The sequence below is a fragment of the Antechinus flavipes genome, chromosome 4 (assembly GCF_016432865.1).
Source record: "Antechinus flavipes isolate AdamAnt ecotype Samford, QLD, Australia chromosome 4, AdamAnt_v2, whole genome shotgun sequence".
NCBI lineage: Eukaryota > Metazoa > Chordata > Mammalia > Dasyuromorphia > Dasyuridae > Antechinus > Antechinus flavipes.
In genome coordinates, this window is record NC_067401.1 from 240,168,051 (window position 1) to 240,194,572 (window position 26,522).

Here is a 26,522-nt window from a genome sequence, read left to right on the forward strand (position 1 = left end):
TTGTTATCTAGTAGTGAAGGCCTAGTTATGATTAGGTAACATACATTTACTTTTTTTTAAATTTTTTTTTTTATTTCATAGCTTTTTTATTTACAAGTTATATGTATAGGTAATTTTACAACATTGACAATTGCCAAACCTTTTGTTCCAATTTTTCCCCTTCTTCCCCCCAACCCTTCCTCTAGATGGCAGGAAGACCAGTAGATGTTAAATATATTAGAGTATAAATTAGATACACAATAAGTATACATGACCAAACTGTTATTTTACAGTACAAAAAGAATCAGACTCTGAAATATTGTACAATTAGCCTGTGAAGGAAATCCAAACTGCAGGCAGGCAAAAATATAGGGATTGGGAATTCTATGTAATGGTTCTTAGTCATCTCCCAGAGTTCTTTCGCTGGGTATAGCTGGTTCAGTTCATTATTGCTCCATTGGAACTGATTTGGTTTATCTCATTGCTGAGGATGGCCAAGTCCATCAGAATTGATCATCATATACTATTGTTGTTGAAATATATAAGGATCTCCTGGCCCTGCTCGTTTCACTCACCATCAGTTCATGTAAGTCTCTCCAGGCCTTTCTGAAATCATCCTATTGGTCATTTCTTACTGAACAATAACATTCCATAATATTCATATACCACAATTTATTCAGCCATTCTCCAATTGATGGATATCCATTCAATTTCCAGTTTTTGGCCACTACAAAGAGGGCTGCCACAAACATTCGTGCACATACAGATCCCTTTCCCTTCTTTATGATCTCTTTGGATATAAGCCTAGTAGTAACACTGCTGGATCAAAGGGTATGCACAGTTTGATAACTTTTTGAGCATAGTTCCAAATTGCTCTCCAGAATGGTTGGATGTATTCACAATTCCACCAACAATGTATTAGTGTCCCTGTTTTCCCACATCCCCTGCAACATTCTGCATTATCTTTCCCTGTCATTTTAGCCAATCTGACAGGTATGTAGTGGTATCTCAGAGTTGTCTTAATTTGCATTTTTCTGATTAATAATGACTTGGAGCATCTTTTCATATGGCTAGAAATAGTTTTTTTTTTTTAATAACTTTTTATTGATAGAACGCATGCCAGGGTAATTTTTTACAGCATTATCCCTTGCATTCACTTTTGTTCCAATTTTTCCCCTCCCTCCCTCCACCCCTTCCCCCAGATGGCAAGCAGTCCTTTACATGTTGAATGGGTTACAGGATATCCTAGATACAATATATGTGTGCAGAACCGAACAGTTTTCTTGTTGCGCAGGGAGAATTGAATTCAGAAAGTATAAATAACCCAGGAAGAAAAACAAAAATGCAAGCAGTTTATATTCATTTCCCAGTGTTCTTTCTCTGGGTGTAGCTGTTTCTGTCCATCTTTGATCAATTAAGGCTCTCTTTATCCAAGAGATCCACTTCCATCAGAATACATCCTCAAACAGTATCATTGTTGAGGTATATAATGATCTCCTGGTTCTGCTCATTTCACTCAGCATCAGTTTCTGTAAGTCTCGCCAGTCCTCTCTGTATTCATCCTGCTGGTCATTCCTTACAGAACAATAATATTCCATAACATTCATATACCACAATTTATTCAACCATTCTCCAATTGATGGACATCCTTTCATTTTCCAGCTTCTAGCCACTACAAACAGGGCTGCCACAAACATTTTGGCACATACAGGTCCCTTTCCTTTCTTTAGTATCTCTTTGGGGTATAAGCCCAGTAGAAACACTGCTGGATCAAAGGGTATTGCACAGTTTGATAACTTTTTGAGCATAGTTCCAAATTGCTCTCCAGAATGGCTGGATGTGTTCACAATTCCACCAACAATATATCAGTATCCCTGTTTTCCCACATCCCCTCCAACATTTTCCATTATCTTTCCCTGTCATTCTAGCCAATCTGACAAGTGTGTAGTGGTATCTCAGAGTTGTCTTAATTTGCATTTCTCTGATTAATAATGATTTGGAGCATATTTTCATATGTCTATAAATAGTTTCAATTTCTTCATCTGAAAATTGTTTGTTCATATCCTTTGACCATTTATCAATTGGAGAATGGCTTGATTTTTTTATAAATTAGAGTCAATTCTCTATATATTTTGGAAATGAGGCCTTTATCAGAACCTTTGACTGTAAAAATATTTACCCAATTTATTGCTTGTAACATCCATTTATAATGTACTCTTTTTACATGCAACTTTTTTAGTTAGTAAAAATATAGGTTGTAATACTGACTGAGGTTTGTTGTTTGGCAAGGTGATAGAAAAATGGCAAAGGATTCAAATATAAAGGAACTAATATCAAAAGTTATTAGCAGAAGTAAACAATACTGCTTATAATTAATTAAGTGGCATTTCTGTTTCTTGAATGCTCACTATAAACAATATCCTCAAATATAATGCTTTATTGAATGTTGTATCAAAGGCTTTGCATTATATTCATTTGTCAAGAAATTGAAGCTATCGAACTCATTTTTCCCATATTTCATATTAATGGTCATTACAAATTTGTTGTTATATAATTTTATTCAATACCAGACAGCATATTTTCATATGAATTTACATACATTTATCATTTTGTGTTTTATGCCATTTTGAGTTCAATAGTATTAATTACTCATTGTAAATGTGATAATGGAAATATGTTAGAGGTGTGAAAATTTAAATCTTGTAGGAAAAAATTGTATTGAATGTATAAATGCATTTTTCCTTTTATCATTAATCATAGGGAAATGAATTATGAAGACAAATGTGCATACAAAGAAAGTCAATGATTCCATTAAATTTACAATAATTTAAACAAAAAAAAACTGTATTTAGATTCAGATATCTAAGGTCGAATCACTTCATTATATAAACTTATTAAAGAAGTTTCATAATTTAATAGATGATATTAGAATATCTATCAGAAATTGCTATGAAAAATTCTGAATACAATACACAAGGGATTACACTATAGTAACTCTTCTATATGGTAATATTGAATGTGTATTTTAAGGAGTATTATTTCTAATGGCTACCTACAAAAGTATAAGTTTATCCATTTAAAGCTATTTGTTGTTCAGTTCTGCCTGATTCTTTATGATACCACACCTTCTATGGGTTTTCTTGATAAAGAAAGTTATAAAACAAACAGAAGTTAAATGACTTGCCTAGAGTCACACTGCTAATAAGTGGGCAAGTTAATTTTTGAACTCAGTTTTCCTCAGGATAGAAGCTAAGCACTCTATCCACTGAGCTCTGAAGCAATAGTAAATAGCTATTAAAAGTATTTAGTTTGTAGCAAATGTATTAACAACTGTCATAATGGTAGATATGATCATAAGTATGATTATTGAAGAGAATCAAGGTCAAGTCAATAACATTTATCAAGTACATGTTGATTTGTTCCAGGTTCTATTCTAAGCAATGACAATACTAAGAAAGGGAAAACCTTCTGTTTTAAAGCAGCTCCCATTTTAGGAGATATAGCATGAAATCAGTTACATAAAATTAAGATTTATACAGGATAAAATGAAGATAAAATCTTAGATTGAAAGCAGCAGTTTAGGGAGGATCTGGAAAACCTTCTTATAAATGATGTGATTTCAGTTGGAACTTGAAGGAAGCTGGAAAAACCAGAGGATGGATATTAAGAGGAAGGGAATGTTTGGCAGATAACACAGGTGATGAAAAAGTGAGGCATTTTCTCATGGGAGGAGAAACAAGGAGGTCATTGTCTATGAACTGTAGATTCAAAATTTAGATTGTAAAGGAGAGAAAGGTATAAGACTGAAGAGATGGATTGAGAAAAATGTTAAGCCACTAGCCCTGTGCCTGGCAAATAGTAGGTCCTATATCAATTCTTATTCCCTATCTTTTTCTAGGTTCAACATATAATTAATTTAGACCATGAAGATATAGATATTTACAAATGTAAGATTGGGTGCCATATTCATGGTTGTTATTTTGTTCATGTCTGACTCTTTGTGACCCTATTTTGGGGTTTTCTAAGCAAAGATACTAGGGTGGTTTGCCATTTCCTTCTATAGCTTTTTCAGATGAGGAATTGAGACAAAAAGGAGGAAGGGACAGAGTCACAGAGTTATTAAGTGTCTGAGGCCACATTTTAATTGAGGAAGATGAATCTTCCTGATTCCAAGTTCATTGCTCTGTCCACTGCACCACCTACCTATCATAATACTCATCATTAAGAGAGTTGATTTGAGCTGTATCATGGTTTCAAGTATGATCTAAAGGAGTTTTACCCAGAGAGCAAATATTAAAATAAGTTATTGAGAAATCCTATATATTTTTTTCATATTCTATATAAATGGTATCAATGTTTATTTTCTTTAGATATTTTAGAGGTTCTCTTGCCTGATGGGGACAGACAAAATAAACAAAAACTGGTGGGCAGGTGATGATGTAATAGATCAAGCTGTAGACTTGGAGTCAGAAAGTCCTGAGTTCAAATCAAACCACAGCTACTTAACTAGCTCCGTTCCTCTGGGTAAACCACTTTGTTTCTTATCTACTTCAGTTTCCTCGTCTATAAAAGCAGAATAATAATACCCTTCTCCCAAAGCTATTGTTATTATCAAATAATATAATATTCCTAAAGCACTTAGTACAGTGCCAGGAATATAGCAGGTGCTATAAAAAGTTAGCAATTATTAGTAATACTAATATAAAGAGCACTGATTAGGGAATCAGAGGAACTGTATTCAAATGCCTACTTGGTTTCTTATGATCTGTGGGACACTGAGCAATTTACTTAAACTCTCTGGGCTCATTTCTTCATCTATAAAGAAAGGAACTTGGATTCAGATCCTTTTTGACTCAAAATCTATGAGTCCTTCCAAAGTATTTCTTTCATGAGGTGTATGGCAATATATCTATATCTGTATCTAATCTCTCTAGCTCTCTATTTGTCTGTCAAAGTTTTCCTGGTTACTAATATTCACACATGAGAACTTAATGTAATTATATTGTATGAAAAAAATTAAGAAAAATCAAATTTTAATGGATTGTATGATATATATCTACACTATACATAATTTTATATAAAAATAACTATGATGCTATTTTATTTTTGGATAAATGTCTAAAATTGTTAGTGTTTATTATAGCTATGACAGTGTTAAATGCTGAAGGTGTCCTAATATTGAAGATAAGGGGACATTTAGCATTTTCAAATAAGAAAAAAAAATGATTTTTTAAAAAATCGATTAAAAACGCTTAATTATCCTCCATGTCACACCTTCCTTTTAGATGATACTCATTCCCTCTGTGATGTTATAGGAAAAAAAAAATAGTTGTAGTTCTTGGGAACAAATATAGTAGAGAGTTTGAATTTTTATGAATACTAGATAAATGGGACAAAGAATGTTGGTTGAATACATAATGATCTTGCGGAATGTTTTGTATATCAATTCAGTTCCTGGCAGTTAGCTATTTATGGTGTTGCAATATAATACCACACAATACTGATGAATATTTATTAGAATTCTCATGCAACACACAAAATTCTTTTTTGCCTTCTAAAATATCATGTACATTAAAGTAAAAAAAAAAAATGTGGGTATATCCATTGAAATAGGAACTCCATATGCTAGAGTCTTAATGGACATATTTTTGATGGCTGATATAATTTTTTCTTTTTAAATAATTTCCTATCTTTGATACCATTCTTCTAAAATTTATTTTTCATAATCAATGAAGGAATCTGATTTAATACTTTCCAATATTTAGTCAAGAATCCCAACAGGCGTAAATCATGCCCCAATGTGAATCTCTATTCTCTTCATTGAACTAATCTGATACTTAATTGATTTGTTTCATTTTCGCAAAACACAATTCCCAGCAACATTATTCAATGTGCCCTTTTCTGTTTTTCTTTCTATATGAGACCCATTTTCTACAAAGAGCTTTTATATACTTTTTGGAGATCTTGAAAAAACTCCCTAAATTTTATTCCCTTTTAAATTGGGTCAATAATTTTAAATTTAAAATATTTAAAATTTAATTTAACTATTTTTATTTAAAATTATTTTTATCCTATCAAGTTTTTTTTTCTATCAAGTTTTTTTTTTCTTTTGTTCATCTCATCCATATCTTCTTCTTTTTTTCCTCATAGAAAAGCAAATTAACAAACAAAAAACACATATATTCTTTCAATATTGGTCTTTTAATGATGAAATATTTAAGTGTTTCATTCCCTTTATGGAATCCCCCTTTATGGAGAATCTCAAAATATCTCAATAGATCCTAAGATAATATTGGCATGGGTATTTTTAAAAATCATTTTCATTTTACTTTTATCGGTGGATCATGTATACTTCCCAGAAATAAGTATGATATGAAACTATTACATTTGGAAATGACAGGACAACTTTAAAAAATGATAGTAATAGTATAGATGATAAAAGTATCAGATAGGGAGTCTGACTTTCAATATTCATTTCAATAATTTCAATTAATAGGATAGAAGCAATTCAGTGAGAGTGAAACTAAGCTTCAATTACTGAATCCATTCTTAGTAGCAGTCCCTATTAGTTTATTTTCTTCTAATTTTTATATTGCTTTATATAAGTATCTTCTAAACCTCAATATTCCCAGATTACTATAATTTTATAGGTCAAGGCAGAGGACAAAATTAAGATAATTTGAATAATAAATCTTGAGGAAACAACACATATTGGTGCCTTTTCCACTTTGAGAAAGTACCCATGTTTTTCTGCTTATGCTCCTTAGGTGACTTGGATTATTACTGGCTGGATCCTACCACGTGGCCCAGTAGGGAAACATCTCCTATAAGTTCGGTAAGCAATAGAGTGAAATAGACCTTTCAGACATCAATTAACTTCTGGCTGATCAGTAACCTTGGTCTTGTTAATATAGATATTGTTATTGTTTTGCCTCATTGTAAAATTTTTAGTATGTTAGGAAATTTTATATTGTTTTAATAAAGAGATCTCAGTATGTGGCTTTGAACAACTCATTATTACCAAACTCTGGATTTCAAAATTTTAAAGTAAAAGAAGGTCCTTAAATAGTTAGCTCCAGTTATTTAATCCATTAGTTGCATGAACTCTATAAACCAAAATACTGTTAAAAAAAAATCAATGTGTTTCTTGGAAAAGAAGATAGGTTTTAAACATTAGAGTAATTTCATTTCAAATGTGTCATTCTGTTAATGAGGTCATTAATTAAATTGAATTTGATAAATGTCTAGTGCAAATAATATGTAATCAAATTTTAATAAACCTAGAAACAAGTTCTACTTATACAAAAAATGAGCTGAACTAGTCACAATTATACTGTGCTATGTATCATATTAATTTTCTCCATATGTGAAAAATCCATCAATATATCCACTTTTTCTTTATTCCCACTTTTAATAGCATCCTGTAACGTGGCAACCATCTAAAGAGGGTGACCGATTAATTGGACGTGTTATTCTTAACAAGAGAACAACCATGCCCAAAGAATCGGGTGCACTACTAGGATTAAAAGTAAGTATCTTATTAATACATTTTATAAGCAACTTCTGAGATATATTATAAATTAGGTTATGCAATATTTCTGGCAAAAAAAAATTTAAGTTCCTTAATTTTGCTTTCTTTCTTAAATTTTGTTTTCTAAGATGAAAAAATATGTCTATTTTGTATATCAAAATGTCCAGGAAGTTTAAAATTTATTTCATTTTAGTACATGAATACATTAAAAAGCAATAAAAAGAAGGAATTAAAGAATGTTTTAAAGCAAACATATCTTGGCAGGAAAAAAGTTAATAATATAATGTTAGATAAAGAGAATATTGTCCAACTTCCAGTTTTATTAAAATTTTCCAGGTAACATGAAAACATTAATTAGTCACTGCTTACTTTTCAACTAGGAGCAATTCTATCATAGTTGGGAAGAAAGCATAAAGTTATACTGATTGAGGAAGATGGTATGAAGAATAATTTTCAATAATTTCATTTTTAGGATGGCTCAGATTATGATAGTAAGAAATGATCAGTATCTTTAGAGTAAACTATATATGTATAGTTCATCAAATGTAATTGTAAAAACTTATATTCATACAGATAATCATTGAGATGTCTTACAAGTCAATATTCTTGAAGTTATGTGTTTTGTCATTCATCAGACATGAATATCAATAAATTGTTTATGATATTATACTGACCACTAGCCAATATAATAATAATAATTGGGAGGATTACATAGTTAGCACTTCCTGTGAAATTGGGATTTCAGTGGATTACTTTCCTGGAAAATAGATTTTTCTGTGTGAATCTTGGAGATTTCCTTTTTTGTTCCCAAAATTGGAACATTAAATTCCCATATTTGACGGAAAATATGAAATTTAAAGAAGTGTGTTGTTATGTGGTGGTACAATGTTTAAAGGAAGATATCAAGAACTTGGTAGTATCATAGAGAAACATTGACAAGTTAGAGTGAGGTATATAATGATCAGACTTTAACTACTAGCTATTTTTATTTTAGAATTAGAGAGAAAGGAAGAGAAGGTGCAGAGAAAGACTTAGAGAGAAAGAGACTTCTACTAGGCCCAAAGCTCCATGATAGTAGAAGGGAGGATTATGGGAAAAATGATGCTGAAAATTGTATAAGAAAGAATCAACTAGAAATTCCACCTGGACTGAGCCTTCAGGGTATCTGGGCACACTGAATTCAGTATTCTTTCCTTGATTGTGATCAGACCAGAAGTGAGGTCTGTCATATCCTTTAAGAGAAGAGAGAGGGGTTGGTTGAGGTCCAGTCTCCAGATAACCTAAATAACCACAATTTCCTTGTTGGGTATTGATGAGTGTGCTTTTAGGAAACAGAGAGAGGGAGAGAGACAGAGACAGAGAGGGTTTGATTCCAAGAAGGGGGAGAAAAATATCTGGAAGTCCTGAGGAGATGAAGGGTTGTGAAATAAGGTTAAGGGGAGTACCACTATAACTTTAAAGCAAGACTTAATTTTAGTTAATGATTCAAGTAATTATAAGAATTATTAGCAGGTTTAGTGGATAGAAAACATCCATAGAATATTGAATATGTGATTTTGAATTCTGTTTCTAACACATATTATTTGTATGATGATAAGAAAGATACATTTATAGTTTTAAAGTGTTGTCCATGGAATTGAGAGGTTAAATGCCTTGCCTGTAGTCACACACACAGTAAGTGTGCATCAGAACAAATTGGACCTCAGACTCCAGTCCAATATCCAATCAAACCCTTTACTATCTTAGGTAGTTTTCAACAAATGTTTCAATTCAATTTACTAAGCACCTATACTGAAGTAATGCATAAAGGCAGATAGAGGACAAGCCTTTTTTTTGTCAGGAAGACATGAGTCCAAGGCTTACCTCTGATACCCACTGGCTGAGTGACCTAGGGAAGATGTAGTTAATCTCTCAGTGCATACCTCCCAACCCAGACAGATCTCTAAAATTATGCATTGTATGAGAATTGTCGATCCGAATTTGTACAGGGACTTTCTTCATTGTAAGTTCTCCAGACTTAAGAATCAAAAAGAGTGGATCGAAAAGAAAAGAAACAAAAACCAATTAATATCCAATTAGTAATTGATACTCTAATGATGGATTGAAAAGAAATTAACTAGACTCAGAAATAAGTAAATTAGACAATTACTATTTGACCAACTTAAAAGATCTGAGTTGATTTTTTTTTCATTGTAGAAATTACTTGCTTTGCTTAGAGACTTATAGAAAGCAAATAAAAAGAGCTATCATTTATCATAAGGTGATTTTTCATTTGGAAAAATAAAATGTTGAATTCTTGTTATTGTGTTGTTGTTTTTAACTTAAGAAATTGTTTTTATTTTTCTAAGAATATGATAAAAATCAAATAACAGAATTTTATTTCATATCATGAAGCATCTAAATAATAAAAAATATTTCCTATGAGTTATAAATTAATATAGAATGTAGTAGTTTAACTGATAAACCTCTGTTTCTGCATTATTAGAATTGGAACCTTACAAATTTGTAATTATCTAGGTTGTTGGAGGAAAAATGACTGATTTAGGACGTCTTGGTGCCTTCATCACCAAAGTAAAGAAGGGTAGCCTAGCAGATGTAGTAGGACATCTAAGAGCAGGTAAAGAAATACTTTTTAAATGTGTTTTTGTACATATTTAAAATATATCTAATATAACATATTAATTTTGTTACTTCATTATTAATTGTTAATGCTTTGAATGCTGAACAAATCATGTAGAAGAAAAGTTAAGTATAAATATTTTTCAGTGAGCAATTTTTCAGGGGACAATCTATGAATGTCAACACTTGCCAGTGGCAATGATACAGAAATAAACTCCAATGTATGCAATAGTCTCATTCTAATGGACCCATGGCAATCTTCTAGAAAAAGAGTAATTTTCCCCTGATGGAGAGTCATTGATATGAAAGGAATGAATTGTCTTGATAGTTTCATAACATTAGTGCATGTATCAATTAAGATTTAAATTTATGTGAAAATATGCTCAATTTTTAATTATTCCCTTCAGTGGCTGCCTATTCTTCTACTTCAAAGAGTTGTTTATGTTATGAAACAATAATTGTACATGTAACAATAATATACCTCTGAACTTGCTAGTAAATATACCTTCTAAAGAACAGTTGATATAACTTTTCTGGGGTTTCCCACTTTATTCCTTTGTATTTTAGTAATATTCACACTAGAACAGGGAAATTGTAATCAATTTGATGGTTATGAGGCTTTGGTAAATTTAGATGTCTAGAATTTATGGCTGTAGTTAATGTTGCTTCCATTGATCTTACATGTGATAGAGTAAAATGAGCTAGGGAATCCAAACACAATATATGTTGACTGAAATCTAAAAATATTTATTTCTCTACTTTTGACATAGTGTTATTTTCCTTTCCTTCTTCTTCTTTTTTTTTTTTTTGTGTTAGCTGATACAAGAAAAATATAATTGTTGACTACTTTGTATTTTTCTTCTTATTCTCTTACATTAAAAATTTTGAGGAGTTTTTGTGTGTGGGAGAAAAGTAAGGAGACAATGAAGAATAAAGAGACAGTAATCACATCATGAAAAAAAAAGAGCATTGATTTGTTCTAAATTCACAATTGAGTTCTTTTAGAAAATATTTTGAAATGCAATTTTTCAAAGTTTTTCTAATATGATTTGCTAACATAACCAAAGATTAAATCACTTAACTTCCCTGTGCCTCAGTTTTCTCATTTGTAAATGAGGAGAATTAGATTAGATGGCTTCTGAGATTCCTTCCAGCTCCATATCTGTGATACTAAACTTTTTTGTGGGATAAATGTTGCACAGTAATTACAAAGAAAGAAGCTGAGAATCAGAGATTTTGCTCCATCTGCTGTTTAGTTTGTGAAGAAGTGCTGGGACTCCATGCCAACTCTTTTCAGAGACCAATTATGATGCAACATGCAACATAAGGAAGATAATCAATTTTTGAATACCCATATGTGGGCCACAAGCTGAGCGTGTGCTAGTTTAGTGAATGGAATACCAGCCTCAAAATGGGTAAAGCCTGACATACAGCTGTGCCCTGTCTAAGAAAACCCAATGGTAAAAATCTTAATTTTCAGAAGAGATCAACCAAGTAGTGATTTCCATTCAGCATGAAAAAGGTTTCTTCCCTTTTGGGGATGAATCTTGCAGATTTCCTTGAAATATCAGTTCCCCAGTGTTTTTGTTTTTGATATCAATTTGTCAGAAAAAAAAAAACACATCAAAAATGAAAAAATCTACTACAAATATGCATAAACAATTTAATTATAGTCCTCTTTTTATAACAGAGGTATGTGATAGGCGGGAAGATAGGGAATTTACTTGCAATTTTATTGTTAGACAGAACTCCCAAAGGAAAACATTCCCTCTACAATTCAGTTTTGCAAGTTTTCTACAATTTATGGTTTAAAAGATATGCCTAAGTGGGAAGTTTCAGGACTTATCCAAAGTCAAACACTTAGTAAGTAGGTGTTTGAAAGATAGGATTTCTCCCTGGTCTTCTTGGCTCTGAGGTCAGTCTGATTACCAATCTGTCATGGTTTCCACTGTGGTAGTAAAATGCATATAAATGCAATAGTTTTAAAAATGAATTATGCTTTCCATTTCACAATTTCAATGGTGTTATATCTAAGTAGTATTTTACCTTATCTATTTTATTCACAGTAATCTATGATCATTAATTGTTTTTACTTTTACATTTACTGTTTTAAATTTCCCAATTAAATGGTTAATGCAAATGAGCAATGAAAGTCACTAGGGGACCTTGGTATTTAAAGGTAATTTTCAAAGAGCCTTTCATAAAGGGAAGGATTATTTTTGTTATATTATTAATCAATCCCTAATATACTTTTCCATATCAGCTTCTCTAAAAGAAAGGGCACACATAAGGTCCTTTTAAAATAATTATCATAATTGGGTTTTTTTGTTTCTTTTTGAATGTAACTGGGGAAATATTAAATAAAATAGACATTTTATTTAATAGATAAAATTTTAAAAAGAATTATCATATGGAGTTATTCAATTGCTACCATTTTTTCGTTAATACAAGATAAAAAGAAATGGTTTCAATAAACAGAAATAGCATAATGCTTTTCAAATTTGAATTAGAGTTTCACAGTTTATAAGAAGTTTTGTAGAGGTTAAATACTTCTTATTTCTTTTAGGCTTAAAAGATTATGATGCATTAGTGAACCCAATTTGCCATCAATTATAGAAAAGTCAGTTTTGTCCACATCACATTGGGGAAGAGCTCATTTAAATCTGAAAAAAAAAATTCAAATGTATATTTATCCAGATTTTTCAAATGAAAGATTGTATTGACTGTTAGAAATGTACTTTTAACTGCCTCCTGATTATTTATACTATTCATTTGGGAGAAAAATTCATTAGCTCTCAAGAGTATATTAAATAAAAATGTTTAAATTGTATTCTGATGTTGAGAACTCCTTAGTTTATTCTTAATAAAAATATTTTCCAATGTCTATGTTGATTTATGTTGATTTTACTTCAAAATTCCTTTTATGAAACATTTTTTGTAACTTAATTCTAACAAAATTATATATAGAATTATGTATTTTTAACATCTGGAAATGGGTTAGCCCTCATGCAACAGTTTTACATCCGCTTGCTTCGTTATCTTTCCATAGCTACCTAGGTTAAACTGTTTGTGGCCTTAAAATTTTTTCACTCATCTTTATTCTTTTGTGCATCTGGCGAAGATTATATAGCATCTTAGGACCAGAAATTTTGCACTCATCAATAGTACATGCTGTTGAAAAAAACTAAAACAATACAAAAAAAAAAAAAAAAAAAAAAAAAAAAGAAAGAAACCCAGAACACTAGCATTTGTGTGTAAAAGTCTAATTGTCATTGTACCCTCACTCAGAGACTGTGGTATTTGCTGCCTAATAGATCCCTTCAAGCTGGAATGTGCTAATTCCATCCGTAGGACAAGGCAGTTGTTTTGATTATTGCTGATTCATCTAAAATATATCAAGAACATCATGTATCATATTGCTTGCAGGAGACTGCAAAATAAATTAGTAAATAAATAAATAAAGTTCTTAGAGGCTTGGAAATTCAGTTTAACAAGTTTCCATGGTGTGAGACTTTGTTTTTTATTAGTGGAGCTTAGATAACTAAAATATATTTGTATATGTTTTGCATTCTTTGTTTAAAAAATTTTAAAAGATAGAAAAGAAAAAAATAAAAGAAAAATCATAAGGTAAAAAAATACCCTTTTTTTTAAATTCAAGGGGATGAAGTTCTAGAATGGAATGGTAAACCCCTGCCTGGAGCTACAAATGAAGAAGTTTACAACATTATTTTAGAATCAAAATCAGAACCTCAAGTTGAAATTATTGTTTCAAGGCCTATTGGGTAAGGCTAAAAAAAAACTTGCTTCTTAAGTTTAGTAAATTACATGTATTAACAGGGTTTTAAAAAGAAGTTTATACATTCATATAATACCTGTTATGTGGATGATATTTTCTTCAAATATGGGCACATATACTGGATTAAAAAAAAAACAACTCTTTAGAGCTATATACTGATTTTTTTAAACTACATTTTAGAGGATTTAAGTTCTGATAAGGCTAAGTGTCACAGAATGATGAGCTTTATTTTTATGAAATAAGAATGAAATCCATTTCCAAATGAAGACATATTATTGACTTCTAGTAATACAAATTTTGTCATTTGTGTTACTAGAGAAAGGGGGCATCCATTAATTCTACTCACTATGGACATTGAAATTTAACAATTTTAGCCTAATCTCACAACAAACCTTTTAATGTAATAGCTTCTACCTCTTTAACTTATAGACTATAATAAGATTGCTTTATTCTATATCTTTACATGTGAATTAAGTATAGATTTCTTTTAAAGGTAGATGATTTTGTAAAAGATTAAAAAAAACCTTGTTTTTCAATTTCAATATTTTAAATGTTAATTCTATAAAAATAAATAATATAATTCAAGTAAATTCAATAATTTAACAAGCATTTTAAGTGCTTATTGTATGCCAGGCACTGAACTAGATGCTGAGGATGCAAAGACAAAAATAAAAACTGTTCATGCCCTCAAGGAACTTACAATCTACTCAAGAAAAATGAAATAATTTAATTTTGAGAATCAAATTTTAACCTGCATAGGCTTGTTCTGAATTATATCATATTTTTATTCTCTATGAATAAGAAATATGTCCCCAAAGAGGTGCATAAATGCCATACTGGTCCAACTTTTATCTTTTTGTTTTAATTAAGTATGACTGCAATGTTTAGAGTGATTATTCTTTTTTATCATCTACAATTTGAGATGACATTTTGAAGTTGTCAATTACAACTCATTTAATATTTGAGCACATTGATGTAGCAAAATATTTTCTTTACATTTTCTACTTTGTGTATTGTTGGGCTACAGCTCAAAATTTTGCTGAAAAGGTACCTATGTAGGTTAAATTATTATTCTCTTCATGGATATTTGCACTATAAAACACACATGTAAAAAACACTATTATTTCAAATTGTCAATTAATTGAACTATATTATCTATGATCAAATATATTGATAATATACTTCTAGTTTTCTTTAAGTAAAAATGAAAATTAAAAAAAAAATAAAGTGAAGGCCTTGTTAGAAACCAAAATTTAAATGATGACTATATAGAGTACAACAATAAGGAATTTTGCAATAGTATTATGCTTTCTCTCTATCCAGATTTCTAGCATATTATTAATATATAATTTATATTAGTTTTATATTACATGTGTTCTTGAGCTGAGGCAAATATGGGGCTGGGAAAGAGGTAAGTAATTTTGGAAGAGGGACTGTAAATATAGAAATAAAGATAAAGGAATTATATGGCAAAGATATTGCCAAAATGCGTTCAGGTGATCAGGGCTACTGAAAGAATATATCTAAAGTATTATTGATTCTTGGCTATTTACAATCATAAAGGACAACTAAATCACATTGTAATAATGTAAAACTGGTATAATCAAAAAATTAAAAAGAAACCATTGACACACCAAAAATCAGCCCTGATAAAAATGTAAAATTAAGAACATATGGAAATAGACATCTTTTTAAAGGTACCTTCATTTTCTATCCAAAGAAGAAATTATAGAAGTATTAGAAGAATGAATTTATTATATTTTAATTGTAGTTTAATTTAAAATTGGTAATGACTTTATAAAAGGAGATAAATATTTCTTCAGAGACTTTTATCAGATCCTGATTAAAGAATAACTCTGAGAATAAGTCCAAGTATATCTTTTGATTAAACTTATAAGAATAGTTTGATAGTAGAAAATTTGATATATTGGCAATATCTACCGTTTTGTCACACAGATGGATGTTCTGAGGTGCTTGGTTCACCTGCAATTTCATAATAGTTCTTTGATTTTTCCAACATATGTCAGCAAACATATACTAACTAGAAGTATTATCAAACTAACAACCATTAGGTCATTTTTGGAAAAGATTTACGTTTAAAGGGAAAATAAAGCATTTTGAAATCCTGCCCCAGTATCTTTAATAAATTACAGGTTCATAATATATTTCATTCTTTAATACTGCCATTCAAATTAAATTTTCCAAAGACTCAAATGACAATTTTATAGAGCACTGATTTTTAGGGTAACTCCCATCTCATTTGAATTAGTAAGAATGTAGTGAATTTTGACCTAGCTGTTAAATGTGGGCCATATGACTGAACTATAATAAGATATAGAGATAAATTCTATGATTCATGAAAGATTTACTCTTGACTGAACCACAGAATCATCCTCTAGGCAGTTTTGAAAGCATGTAGGAGAAATAAGATAATTATTTTCATTCCATCAAAGGCAAGATTTAAGGAGAAATAAGTTATTAGAGATGAATCAAAATTTCTATTTTTGGTACACCACAATGTATTATTGCATCTCGTTTAACCTACTGATCTAATGTCAGTATATGAGAGCTGATCCACTAAATTCCTTACTTGTGAATTCATTGTGCTGATATTGACTTTAGGTTAAGTGGTTAGTTTTTTTTTTTTTTTTAATACTCTTTATTATCTTTCTAGGTCCAAATTCCAATCTATTTCAATTAGTCATGTCAATATCAGTTTTCTGTGCTCTCCCTATAGCATTTTTTCCTTTGTTAAGTTTATAGTAATCTTTTTATAAAGCAAAATACAAGTCATAATTATAGGTAGTGGTGTACCTAGGTCAGGTTTGCCCAGGACTTTTGTAGGTTATAATTAAACTACAAATATGACATATCAAATACTAGTCTTTCAAGAATAATATCATATTGAGATCTGTAGAATTTTCCAATGAATTGAATGCTACTTTCTCATTATGTGGTAAATAGCCATACAATAGTATATTTAGGTATACTTCATATATAGAGTTCTCTCTATATAAGGCATAAGTGTAATTTTTAGCTTTTTATGTTGCAAGCTTGATTTTAATTTCCAAAGCACCTCATCATTTTCAGGCTTAACTTTGCCCACATCATCCACACTTTCTTTTTTGTTTTAATTTTTAAGATATTTTCCATCAGTTTCATTCAGTAAACTCTTTCAGATGTGTTTGTAAAGCCTACTATTGAGTCACATAATTTGTCTCATTCTGATTTATCTTTCTAGAGTAAAACATTAGTATTAGCAGTACTTGAACATTTCTTGTTTCCAAAACCTACTGTTTTGGTAGTAAAAATATTGTGACAAGTTTCGTCACAATATTAATGTGATTGTTGTCATTGTAAAAGGAAGTTTTATTATTTTGATCTTTGAGGTCTTCCTTTGGTAAATGCAATTTTGTGTAGTGTGTAACATTCATGCACATTAGTAGCTGCCTTTGCAGTAACTGTTCCATTGCCACTCCTTTTTAAATCTCAAAAGAATTATGTTATCATATTGAAACTAAATGTAATTAAGAGATTTTCAGATTCATGGGCTGAATTTGGCTGATTTTAAAAATATATACTATTTCTTTTTAGTGATATTCCAAGGATTCCCGAGAGTTCCCATCCTCCATTAGAGTCTAGTGAGTATGAAGACTTCTTTTGATTAATTCATTCATCTAAAATGGTTCTTTATACTTTTAGAGTTATATCTTTTGAATTCATTTACTACCCCTCTCTTAATCATTGAGAACAAGAGAATGGATAGTTACTTCAAGGGATGTAGGCAAGTAGAGGCCTTGAACCATGACTAAATATGAAGATAGAATGTATTGGGAATACAGAAAGTCATGGTTGTTTTGGAGACCAATGAATTTCTACTTATTACAGTTTATGGTCCCTTTTCTCCCTATTGGGTATAATTATAGGCATATACTTTAATAATGATTTTTTTCCCTAAAAGTTAATATATCCAGCACTATTGCATTATTTTTCACGCATGAGAAGAAACCCTCTCTGTCAATGAATATTACCAATGAATATTACAGCACTGAAAAATTACAACTTACAAATTACTCTTTTATATAATACAGAAAAACATACTGACTCTCCCTTATCCAACTAAATTATTTTAGTGAGAAGGATTTAATTTTAAATGAGGATTCATCTTTTATTCTTCTTTATATCTAATCATGTAAAGTATGTAGAACATGGAAGATGATCAATAAATATTTTTAAAAGGCGTGTATGAACAAAAGAAAAGATGAAAACATGAATGAGTTTCTTATAAAAAAATTTTTATTCATTCGATAGTACTACAGCATAGACCCCAAGGAAAAAATTATAATGAAGATACTATTTGCTAATTATTCTATTTCATGATAACAAAGATAATATTGCATTCAATCCTCATTCTGGCAATAATAACTCATATATCATAACCTATACCATCATTAAAGATACTTTCAAAGGATTCAAAGTTTGTGAAATAAAACAATGTGATATATTCAGTAAGGTTGTGAATACATTTAAATTTGTGAAATATTTATCCTTACATTTCTAATGTACTAAATATCTGTAGGGGTGAGACAGTTTTAATTAGCAACTCTCCTTGTTTCGGAAACATAGTCTATATAATGAAATATGACCAAAGCCCAAATGAAAATTAATTTGATATTTTAAATAGCATCCAAATACCCTTGGTTGATCATTAAATCCAAGTGTATAACAGAATCCAGAATCTTCCTTCATTTTTCAGAAACTACTTTTGTACTCTCTGTGAAGCACTGGAGACAACATCTGACTGTAATCGCAGATTTTAGAAATTTCTTTTGTAGCATCTCTACTAAGAACCTGGATAAAACCAAGAAAAGGATGAATAAAACTAAGATAATTTGCTAATTAGGAATTATATTTCCTGTCAAATTTATTACAATTTTACAATGAAGGTAACTCAGATCTAATCATTCTGCCAATGTGACTGAATGAACACTTTCATTATCCTTAATTGTATCTATCACCACCCTCACCTTCATGTATAATTGCCCTAGGTTCTGTTTAATGCTAATAAACATAAAGAACAGTATATGTAGCTAAAGTCTGGCAATTCAAAGCGAATGTTGAACTTATTTCTTACATTTTAAATATATCTCTTAAATAGTACCTTTTATAAATGTCAATTAATCATATTTAAAATACTCACCAAGAATTTCATAATATGAATCTCTTATTTTAGGTAGTTTTCCATTATCAAGAAAATTATAGTATATAGTATAGTATATACCTGGTTGTTATTGTTTTGTCTTTTGTTTTTGTTTTTGTTAATATAGCTTTTTATTTACAAGTTATATGTATGGGTAATTTTACAGCATTGACAACTGCCAAACCTTTTGTTCCAATTTTTCCCCTCCTTCCCCCATCCCCTCCCCCAGATGGCAGGTTGACCAATACATGTTAAATATGTTAAAGTTTAAGTTAAATACAATATAAATATACATGTCCTAACAGTTATTTTGCTGTACAAAAAGAATCGGACTTTGAAATAGTGTACTATTAGCCTGTGAAGGAAATCAATAATGCAGGCATTGTCCATTGTTCTTGCAGAGGACTATGTCTCAAGGAGGTGGTACCATGATATGCAAGTGAATTGGATTTAAGTGAGGGAGGGATATTACCTCCCTCACTTTATCCTCCAGAATTATCTGCCTCCAGTGGTCAGATATAGGTCAGGCCAACTGGAGATGGCACAGGATGCAGTGGTAGACCTAGGCCTTTGTAAGTTAAGGTCTTCAACAGGTATCAGTTGTATTTTAGAAAAATGTATTTGTTGTAATTTTATTTGGCCATATTTTATCAGGATTATCTTTTGCATTTTTTTCTCTTATTTCAGGTTCAAGTTCTTTCGAATCTCAAAAGATGGAAAGACCTTCCATTTCTGTAATTTCTCCAACTAGTCCTGGAGCACTAAAGGATGCCCCTCAGGTCTTACCAGGGCAACTTTCTGTAAGTATTTTTTTTAACTTTTAATAATGCTTGAGAAAGTTCATCATCATTTTAAATTATTTTAATTAAATTTTCTTTTTTAAATCAGTTCAAAAAATCCAAAATCCCTGTAAATCCTCCCAAATTGAGAAAGAAAGAAAACCAAAATCCTAAAAACAAAAACAAAAACATGTATAATCAAGCAAAATGAATGAAGATATTGGTGTCAAAAAAATGTCTCTGTGCACTGAGTTCCTCACTTATTAGGTGGTGGGTACATGTTTCATCACATATTCATTGGAATTCTGGTTGGCCATTGCACTATCAGAATTTCTAAGTCTGTCTATGCTGTCAGTCTATAATATTGTTGTAAGGGTGTGTGTGTGTGTGTGTGTGTGTGTGTGTGTGTGTAGATATTAAAAGAGGGGAGAGAGACAGAGAATATTATTTTTTTCTGATTCACTTCAATCTGTATCAATTAGTACAAATAGTTGGTTCTGGTTTTCTCTTAAACCATGCCCTTTATAATTTCTTTCAAAACAATAGTTTTTTTTTTTTTTTCTACCATAATTGTGTACCTTGACTTGCTCAGTTATTCTCCAATTATTGGGTGATTCTTCATTTTAAAATTTCTTGCTACCCCAAAAAACCTGATATTTTTTGTCCATACTTTGAGTTTATTTTGCTCAGAATTAATTACTCCTTAATTTATATTCCCTTCTACTTGTATCCCCATCTCTTCTACCATCTGTTTTTTCTCTCCTGTTACCATGTTGAGTGCACTATTTTTCTGTACCCAAACTGTGAGTGTATCCTACACTCTTTCGACCAGTTCAGATGAGAGTGAGGTTCAAGTTTCACCTACTTCTCCTTTGAATTTCTTACTTATGTGCATAAATTTCTACTTTTGTATCTGAAATATATGAAACTTTTTTATCTCATTTTCTTGTTTCTTAGCCTATTTTAATATATTTCTTTTTCTTCAATTATTCTTTTAAGATCATCAAAACATGACAGAACCATTCCTAAGCCCTCTAACTAGACTCCTGAAATAATTCTTTTTTTTTTTTTAATTAAATAACTTTTTATTGACAGAACCCATGCCAGGGTAAATTTTCACAACATTATCCCTTGCACTCACTTCTGTTCCGATTTTTCCCCTCCCTCCCTCCACCCCCTCCCCCAGATGGCAAGCAGTCCTTTACATGTTAAATAGGTTACAGTATATCCTAGATACAATATATGTGTGCAGAACCAAACAGTTCTCTTGTTGCACGGGGAGAATTGGATTCAGAAGGTAGAACTAACCCGGGGAGAAAAACAAAAATGCAAGCAGTTTATATTCATTTCCCAGTGTTCTTTCTCTGGGTGTAGCTGCTTCTGTCCATCATTGATCAATTAAAGCTCTCTTTATCGAAGAGATCCACTTCCATCAGAATATATCCTCAAACAGTATTGTTGTTGAGGTATATAATGATCTCCTGGTTCTGCTCATTTCACTTAGCATCAGTTCATGTAAGTCTTACCAGTCCTCTCTGTATTCATCCTGCTGGTCATTCCTTACAGAACAATAATATTCCATAACATTCGTATACCACAATTTACTCAACCATTCTCCAATTGATGGACATCCTTTTCATTTTCCAGCTTCTAGCCACTACAAACAGGGCTGCCACAAACATTTTGGCACATACAGGTCCCTTTCCTTTCTTTAGTATCTCTTTGGGGTGTAAGCCCAGTAGAAACATTGCTGGATCAAAGGGTATTGCACAGTTTGATAACTTTTTGAGCATAGTTCCAAATTGCTCGCTAGAATGGCTGGATGTGTTCACAATTCCACCAACAATGTATCCGTGTCCCTGTTTTCCCACACCCCCTCCAATATTCCCCATTATCTTTCCTTGTCATTCTAGCCAATCTGACAGGTGTGTAGTGGTATCTCAGAGTTGTCTTAATTTGCATTTCTCTGATTAATAATGATTTGGAGCATATTTTCATATGTCTATAAAGAGTTTCAATTTCTTCGTCTGAGAATTGTCTGTTCATATCCTTTGACCATTTATCAATTGGAGAATGGTTTGATTTCTTATAGATTAGAGTCAATTCTCTATATATTTTGGAAATGAGGCCTTTATCAGAACCTTTGATTATAAAAATGTTTTCCCAGTTTATTGTTTCCCTTCTAATCTTGTCTGCATTTGTTTTGTTTGTACAAAAACTTTTCAATTTGATATAATCAAAATTTTCTATGTTGTGATCAATAGTGATCTCTAGTTCTTCTTTGGTCATAAATTCCTCCCTCTTCCACAGGTCTGCGAGGTAAACTATCCTATGCTCTTCCAATTTATTTATAATCTCATTCTTTATGCCTAGGTCATGAACCCATTTTGACCTTATCTTGGTATACGGTGTTAAGTGTGAGTCAATGCCTAGTTTCTGCCATACTGATTTCCAATTTTCCCAGCAATTTTTGTCAAATAATGCATTCTTATCCCCGAATCTGGTGTCTTTGGGTTTGTCAAACACTATATTATTAAAGTTATTGGCTGTTTTGTCCTTTGAACCTAACCTATTCCATTGATTAACTAGTCTATTTCTTAGCCAATACCAGATGGTTTTAGTAACTGCTGGTTTATAATATAATTTTAGATCTGGTACAGCTAGGCCACCTTCATTTATTTTTTTTTCATTAATTCCCTTGAAATTCTTGACCTTTTGTTTTTCCATATGAACTTTGTTGTTATTTTTTCTAATTCATCAAAATAGTTTTTTGGGAGTTTGATTGGTATAGCGCTAAATAAATAGATTAATTTAGGTAGTATTGTCATCTTTATTATATTTGCTCGTCCAATTCAAGAGCATTTGATATTTTTCCAGTTGGTTAGATCAGACTTAATGTGTGTGGAAAGTGTTTTGTAGTTTTGCTCATAAAGTTTCTGATTTTCCCTTGGCAGATAGATTCCTAAATATTTTATACAATCAGTAGTTACTTTAAATGGAATTTCTTTTTGTAACTCTAATTGTTGAGTTTTGTTAGTGATATATAAGAATGCTGATGACTTATGTGGGTTTATTTTATATCCTGCAACTTTGCTGAAGGTGTAGATTGTTTCTAATAACTTTTTGGTAGAATCTCTGGGGTTCTCTAAGTATACCATCATATCATCAGCAAAGAGTGATAATTTGGTTTCCTCATTGCCTATTCTTATTCCTTTAATCTCTTTCTCAACTCTTATTGCCAAAGCTAGCATTTCTAATACAATATTAAATAGTAACGGTGATAGTGGGCAACCTTGTTTTACTCCTGATCTTATTGGGAATGGGTGCAGTTTGTCCCCGTTGCATATGATGCTTACTGCTGGTTTTAAATAGATGCTACTGATTATTTTAAGGAAAAATCCATTTATTCCTATACTCTCAAGAGTTTTTAATAGGAATGGATGTTGGATTTTATCAAATGCTTTTTCTGCATCTATTGAGATGATCATATGGTTTTTGTTAATTTGATTATTAATATGGCCAATTATATTGGTAGTTTTCCTAATATTGAACCAGCCCTGCATTCCTGGTATAAATCCTACTTGATCATGGTGTATTATCCTGGGGATGATTTTCTGTAGTCTTTTTGCTAATATCTTATTTAAGATTTTAGCATCAATATTCATTAGGGAGATTGGTCTATAATTTTCTTTCTCTGTTTTCAACCTACCTGGTTTAGGTATCAGTACCATGTCTGTGTCATAAAAGGAGTTTGGTAGGACTCCTTCATTCCCTATTTTTTCAAATAGTTTATAAAGCATTGGGGCTAATTGTTCTTTGAATGTTTGGTAGAATTCACATGTAAATCCATCTGGTCCCGGGGATTTTTTTTTTTTTAGGGAGTTGATTAATAGCTTGTTCTATTTCTTTTTCTGAAATGGGACTATTTAAGCAATTTACTTCCTCCTCTGATAATCTGGGAAGCCTATATTTTTGGAGGTAGTCATCCATTTCACTTAGGTTATCAAATTTATTGGCATAAAGTTGGGCAAAGTAACCCCTTATTATTTCTTTAATTTCCTCTTCATCAGTGGTAAGTTCTCCTTTTTCATTTTTAAGACTGCCAATTTGATTTCCCTCTCTCCTTTTTCTAATCAGATTTACCAAAGGTTTATCAATTTTATTGGTTTTTTCATAAAACCAACTCTTAGTTTTATTTATTAGTTCAATAGTTTTTTTTTTTTTTTTTTTTTTACTTTCTATATTATTAATTTCTCCTTTTAATTTTAGAATTTCAAGTTTAGTAATTGATTGGGGGTTTTTAATTTGGTCTTTTTCTAACTTTTTAAGTTCCAGGCCCAATTCATTGATCTTCTCTTTTTCTATTTTATTCAAGTAAGCCTCTAAGGATATAAAATTTCCCCTTATTACTGCTTTGGCTGCATCCCATAAATTTTGATATGATGTCTCATTGTTGTCATTATCTTGAGTGAAATTATTAATTGTGTCTATAATTTGCTGTTTCACTCAATCATTCTTTAAGATGAGATTATTTAGTTTCCAATTACTTTTTGGTCTATTTACACCTAACTTTTTGTTGAATGTAGTTTTTATTGCATTGTGATCTGAAAAGAAAGCATTTACTATTTCTGCCTTCCTGCATTTAATTTTGAGGTCTTTATGTCCTAATATATGGTCAATTTTTGTGTAGGTTCCATGAACTGCTGAGAAGAAAGTATACTCCTTTCTGTCACCATTCAGTTTTCTCCAGAGATCTATCATACCTAATTTTTCTAATATTCTATTTACCTCTTTAATTTCTTTCTTATTTGTTTTGTGATTTGATTTATCTAAATCTGAGAGTGCAAGATTGAGATCTCCCACTATTATAGTTTTGCTGTCTATTTCTTCTCGCAACTCTCTTAGCTTCTCTTTAAGGAAGTTAGATGCTATACCACTTGGTGCATATATGTTTAATACTGATATTGCTTCATTGTCTATAGTACCCTTAAGCAAGATATAGTTTCCTTTCTTATCTCTTTTAATTAGATCAATCTTTGCTTTTGCTTGATCTGAGATAAGGATGGCTACCCCTGCTTTTTTGACTTCACCTGAAGCATAATAGATTCTGCTCCAGCCTTTTACCTTTAGTCTGTATGTATCTCCCTGTTTTAAATGTGTTTCCTGTAAACAACAGATTGTAGGGTTCTGACTTTTGATCCAGTCTGCTATCTGCCTCCTCTTTATGGGAGAGTTCATCCCATTCACATTTGCGGTTAAAATAACCAATTCTGCATTTCCTGCCATCCTAATATCCCCAGATTATACTTTTCTTTTTCTTGCCCTCCTTCCCTTCTTCCCTATTGGTCCCGCTAATGTCGCGCAGCTCTCCCTCTTTAGTATCCCTTCCTCCTCCCTTTGAATCCCTTCCCCTTTCTTGTACCCTTCCCTTATTACTCTTTTTCCTTCTCCCTTTTCCTCTCCCACTTTTTAATGAAGTGAGAGAAGAATCTGTGTAAAACAAATATGTCAATTGTTTCCTCTTTGAGCCAACTCTGATGAGAGTAGGATTCACACAATGTTCCTCCCCCTCTCTAAGTTCCCTCATATATGATAGGTTTCCTTTGCCTCATTGTCGCATGTAGTTTCCCTCTTTTTATCTCCCTTCTTCCCTTTTTCTGACACTATCCCCTTTCCATTTCTACTTCCCTTTTTTATGTTATATCAGTAAAATCAAATTATACATATGGTTTTTATGTATATTCACAGCAGAAATACAGTTCTCAAGAGTTCCTTTTACCTTTTTCTACTTCTCTTGATTCCTGTTGTTGAAGATCAAATTTTTTGTTTAAGTCTGGTTTTTTCCTTAGAAACAGATGGAATTCCTCTATTTCATTAAATGTCCATCTTCTTCCATGGAAAAAAATACTCAGCTTAGCTGGATAGTTTATTCTTGGCTGCATTCCAAGTTCTTTTGCCTTTCAGAATATCTGATTCCAGGCCCTTCGATCCTTTAATGTTGAGGCAGCCAGATCTTGTGTGACCCTTAGTGTTGCACCTCGGTATTTGAACTGTTTTTTCCTGGCTGCTTGTAAAATTTTTTCTTTAGACTGGAAATTCTGAAGTTTGGCCACAATATTCCTTGGAGTCTTTATTTTAGGGTCTTTTTCAGAAGGTGTTCGATGAATTCTTTCAACGCCTATTTTCCCTTCCGGTTCTATTACTTCTGGGCAGTTCTCTTTGATGATTTCCTGTAAAATGGTATCTAGGCTCTTTTTTTCATCATAATTTTCTGGTAGTCCGATGATCCTCAGGTTATCTCTCCTAGATCTATTTTCCAGGTCTGTTGTTTTTCCAAGTAAATATTTGACATTTTTTTCCAATCTTTCATTTTTTTGGTTTTGCTTGACTGATTCTTGATGTCTCACTGAATCAGTCATTTCTATTTGTTCAGTTCTAATTTTTAGTGAGTTATTTTCTTCATTAGCTTTTTTTACTTCTTTTTGTATATGTCCAATTGAGTTGTTTTGCTCTATGGAATTTTTTTCCATTTCACTAATTTTTTTTTTTTTTTTTTTTTAGTGAGTCATTTTCTTTTTCCAATTCGCAAACTCTGTTTTTTACCTTTTCCAATTCACA

The 26,522-nt window shown here is 31.3% G+C and overlaps 1 protein-coding gene across 34 annotated transcripts in view; it reads left to right on the plus strand.

The window, feature by feature from the left end:
* RIMS1 (regulating synaptic membrane exocytosis 1) overlaps positions 1–26,522 on the plus strand; it is a 718,240-nt gene that overhangs the window by 470,969 nt on the left and 220,749 nt on the right. For all 34 annotated transcript variants that reach the window (XM_051997263.1, XM_051997264.1, XM_051997226.1 and 31 more), the window contains 6 exons: positions 6,747–6,814; positions 7,397–7,507; positions 10,028–10,127; positions 13,788–13,911; positions 17,520–17,566; positions 19,813–19,925. In XM_051997263.1, coding sequence (XP_051853223.1) covers positions 6,747–6,814; positions 7,397–7,507; positions 10,028–10,127; positions 13,788–13,911; positions 17,520–17,566; positions 19,813–19,925 — 563 coding nt within the window. The remainder of the gene's footprint in view (positions 1–6,746; positions 6,815–7,396; positions 7,508–10,027; positions 10,128–13,787; positions 13,912–17,519; positions 17,567–19,812; positions 19,926–26,522) is intronic.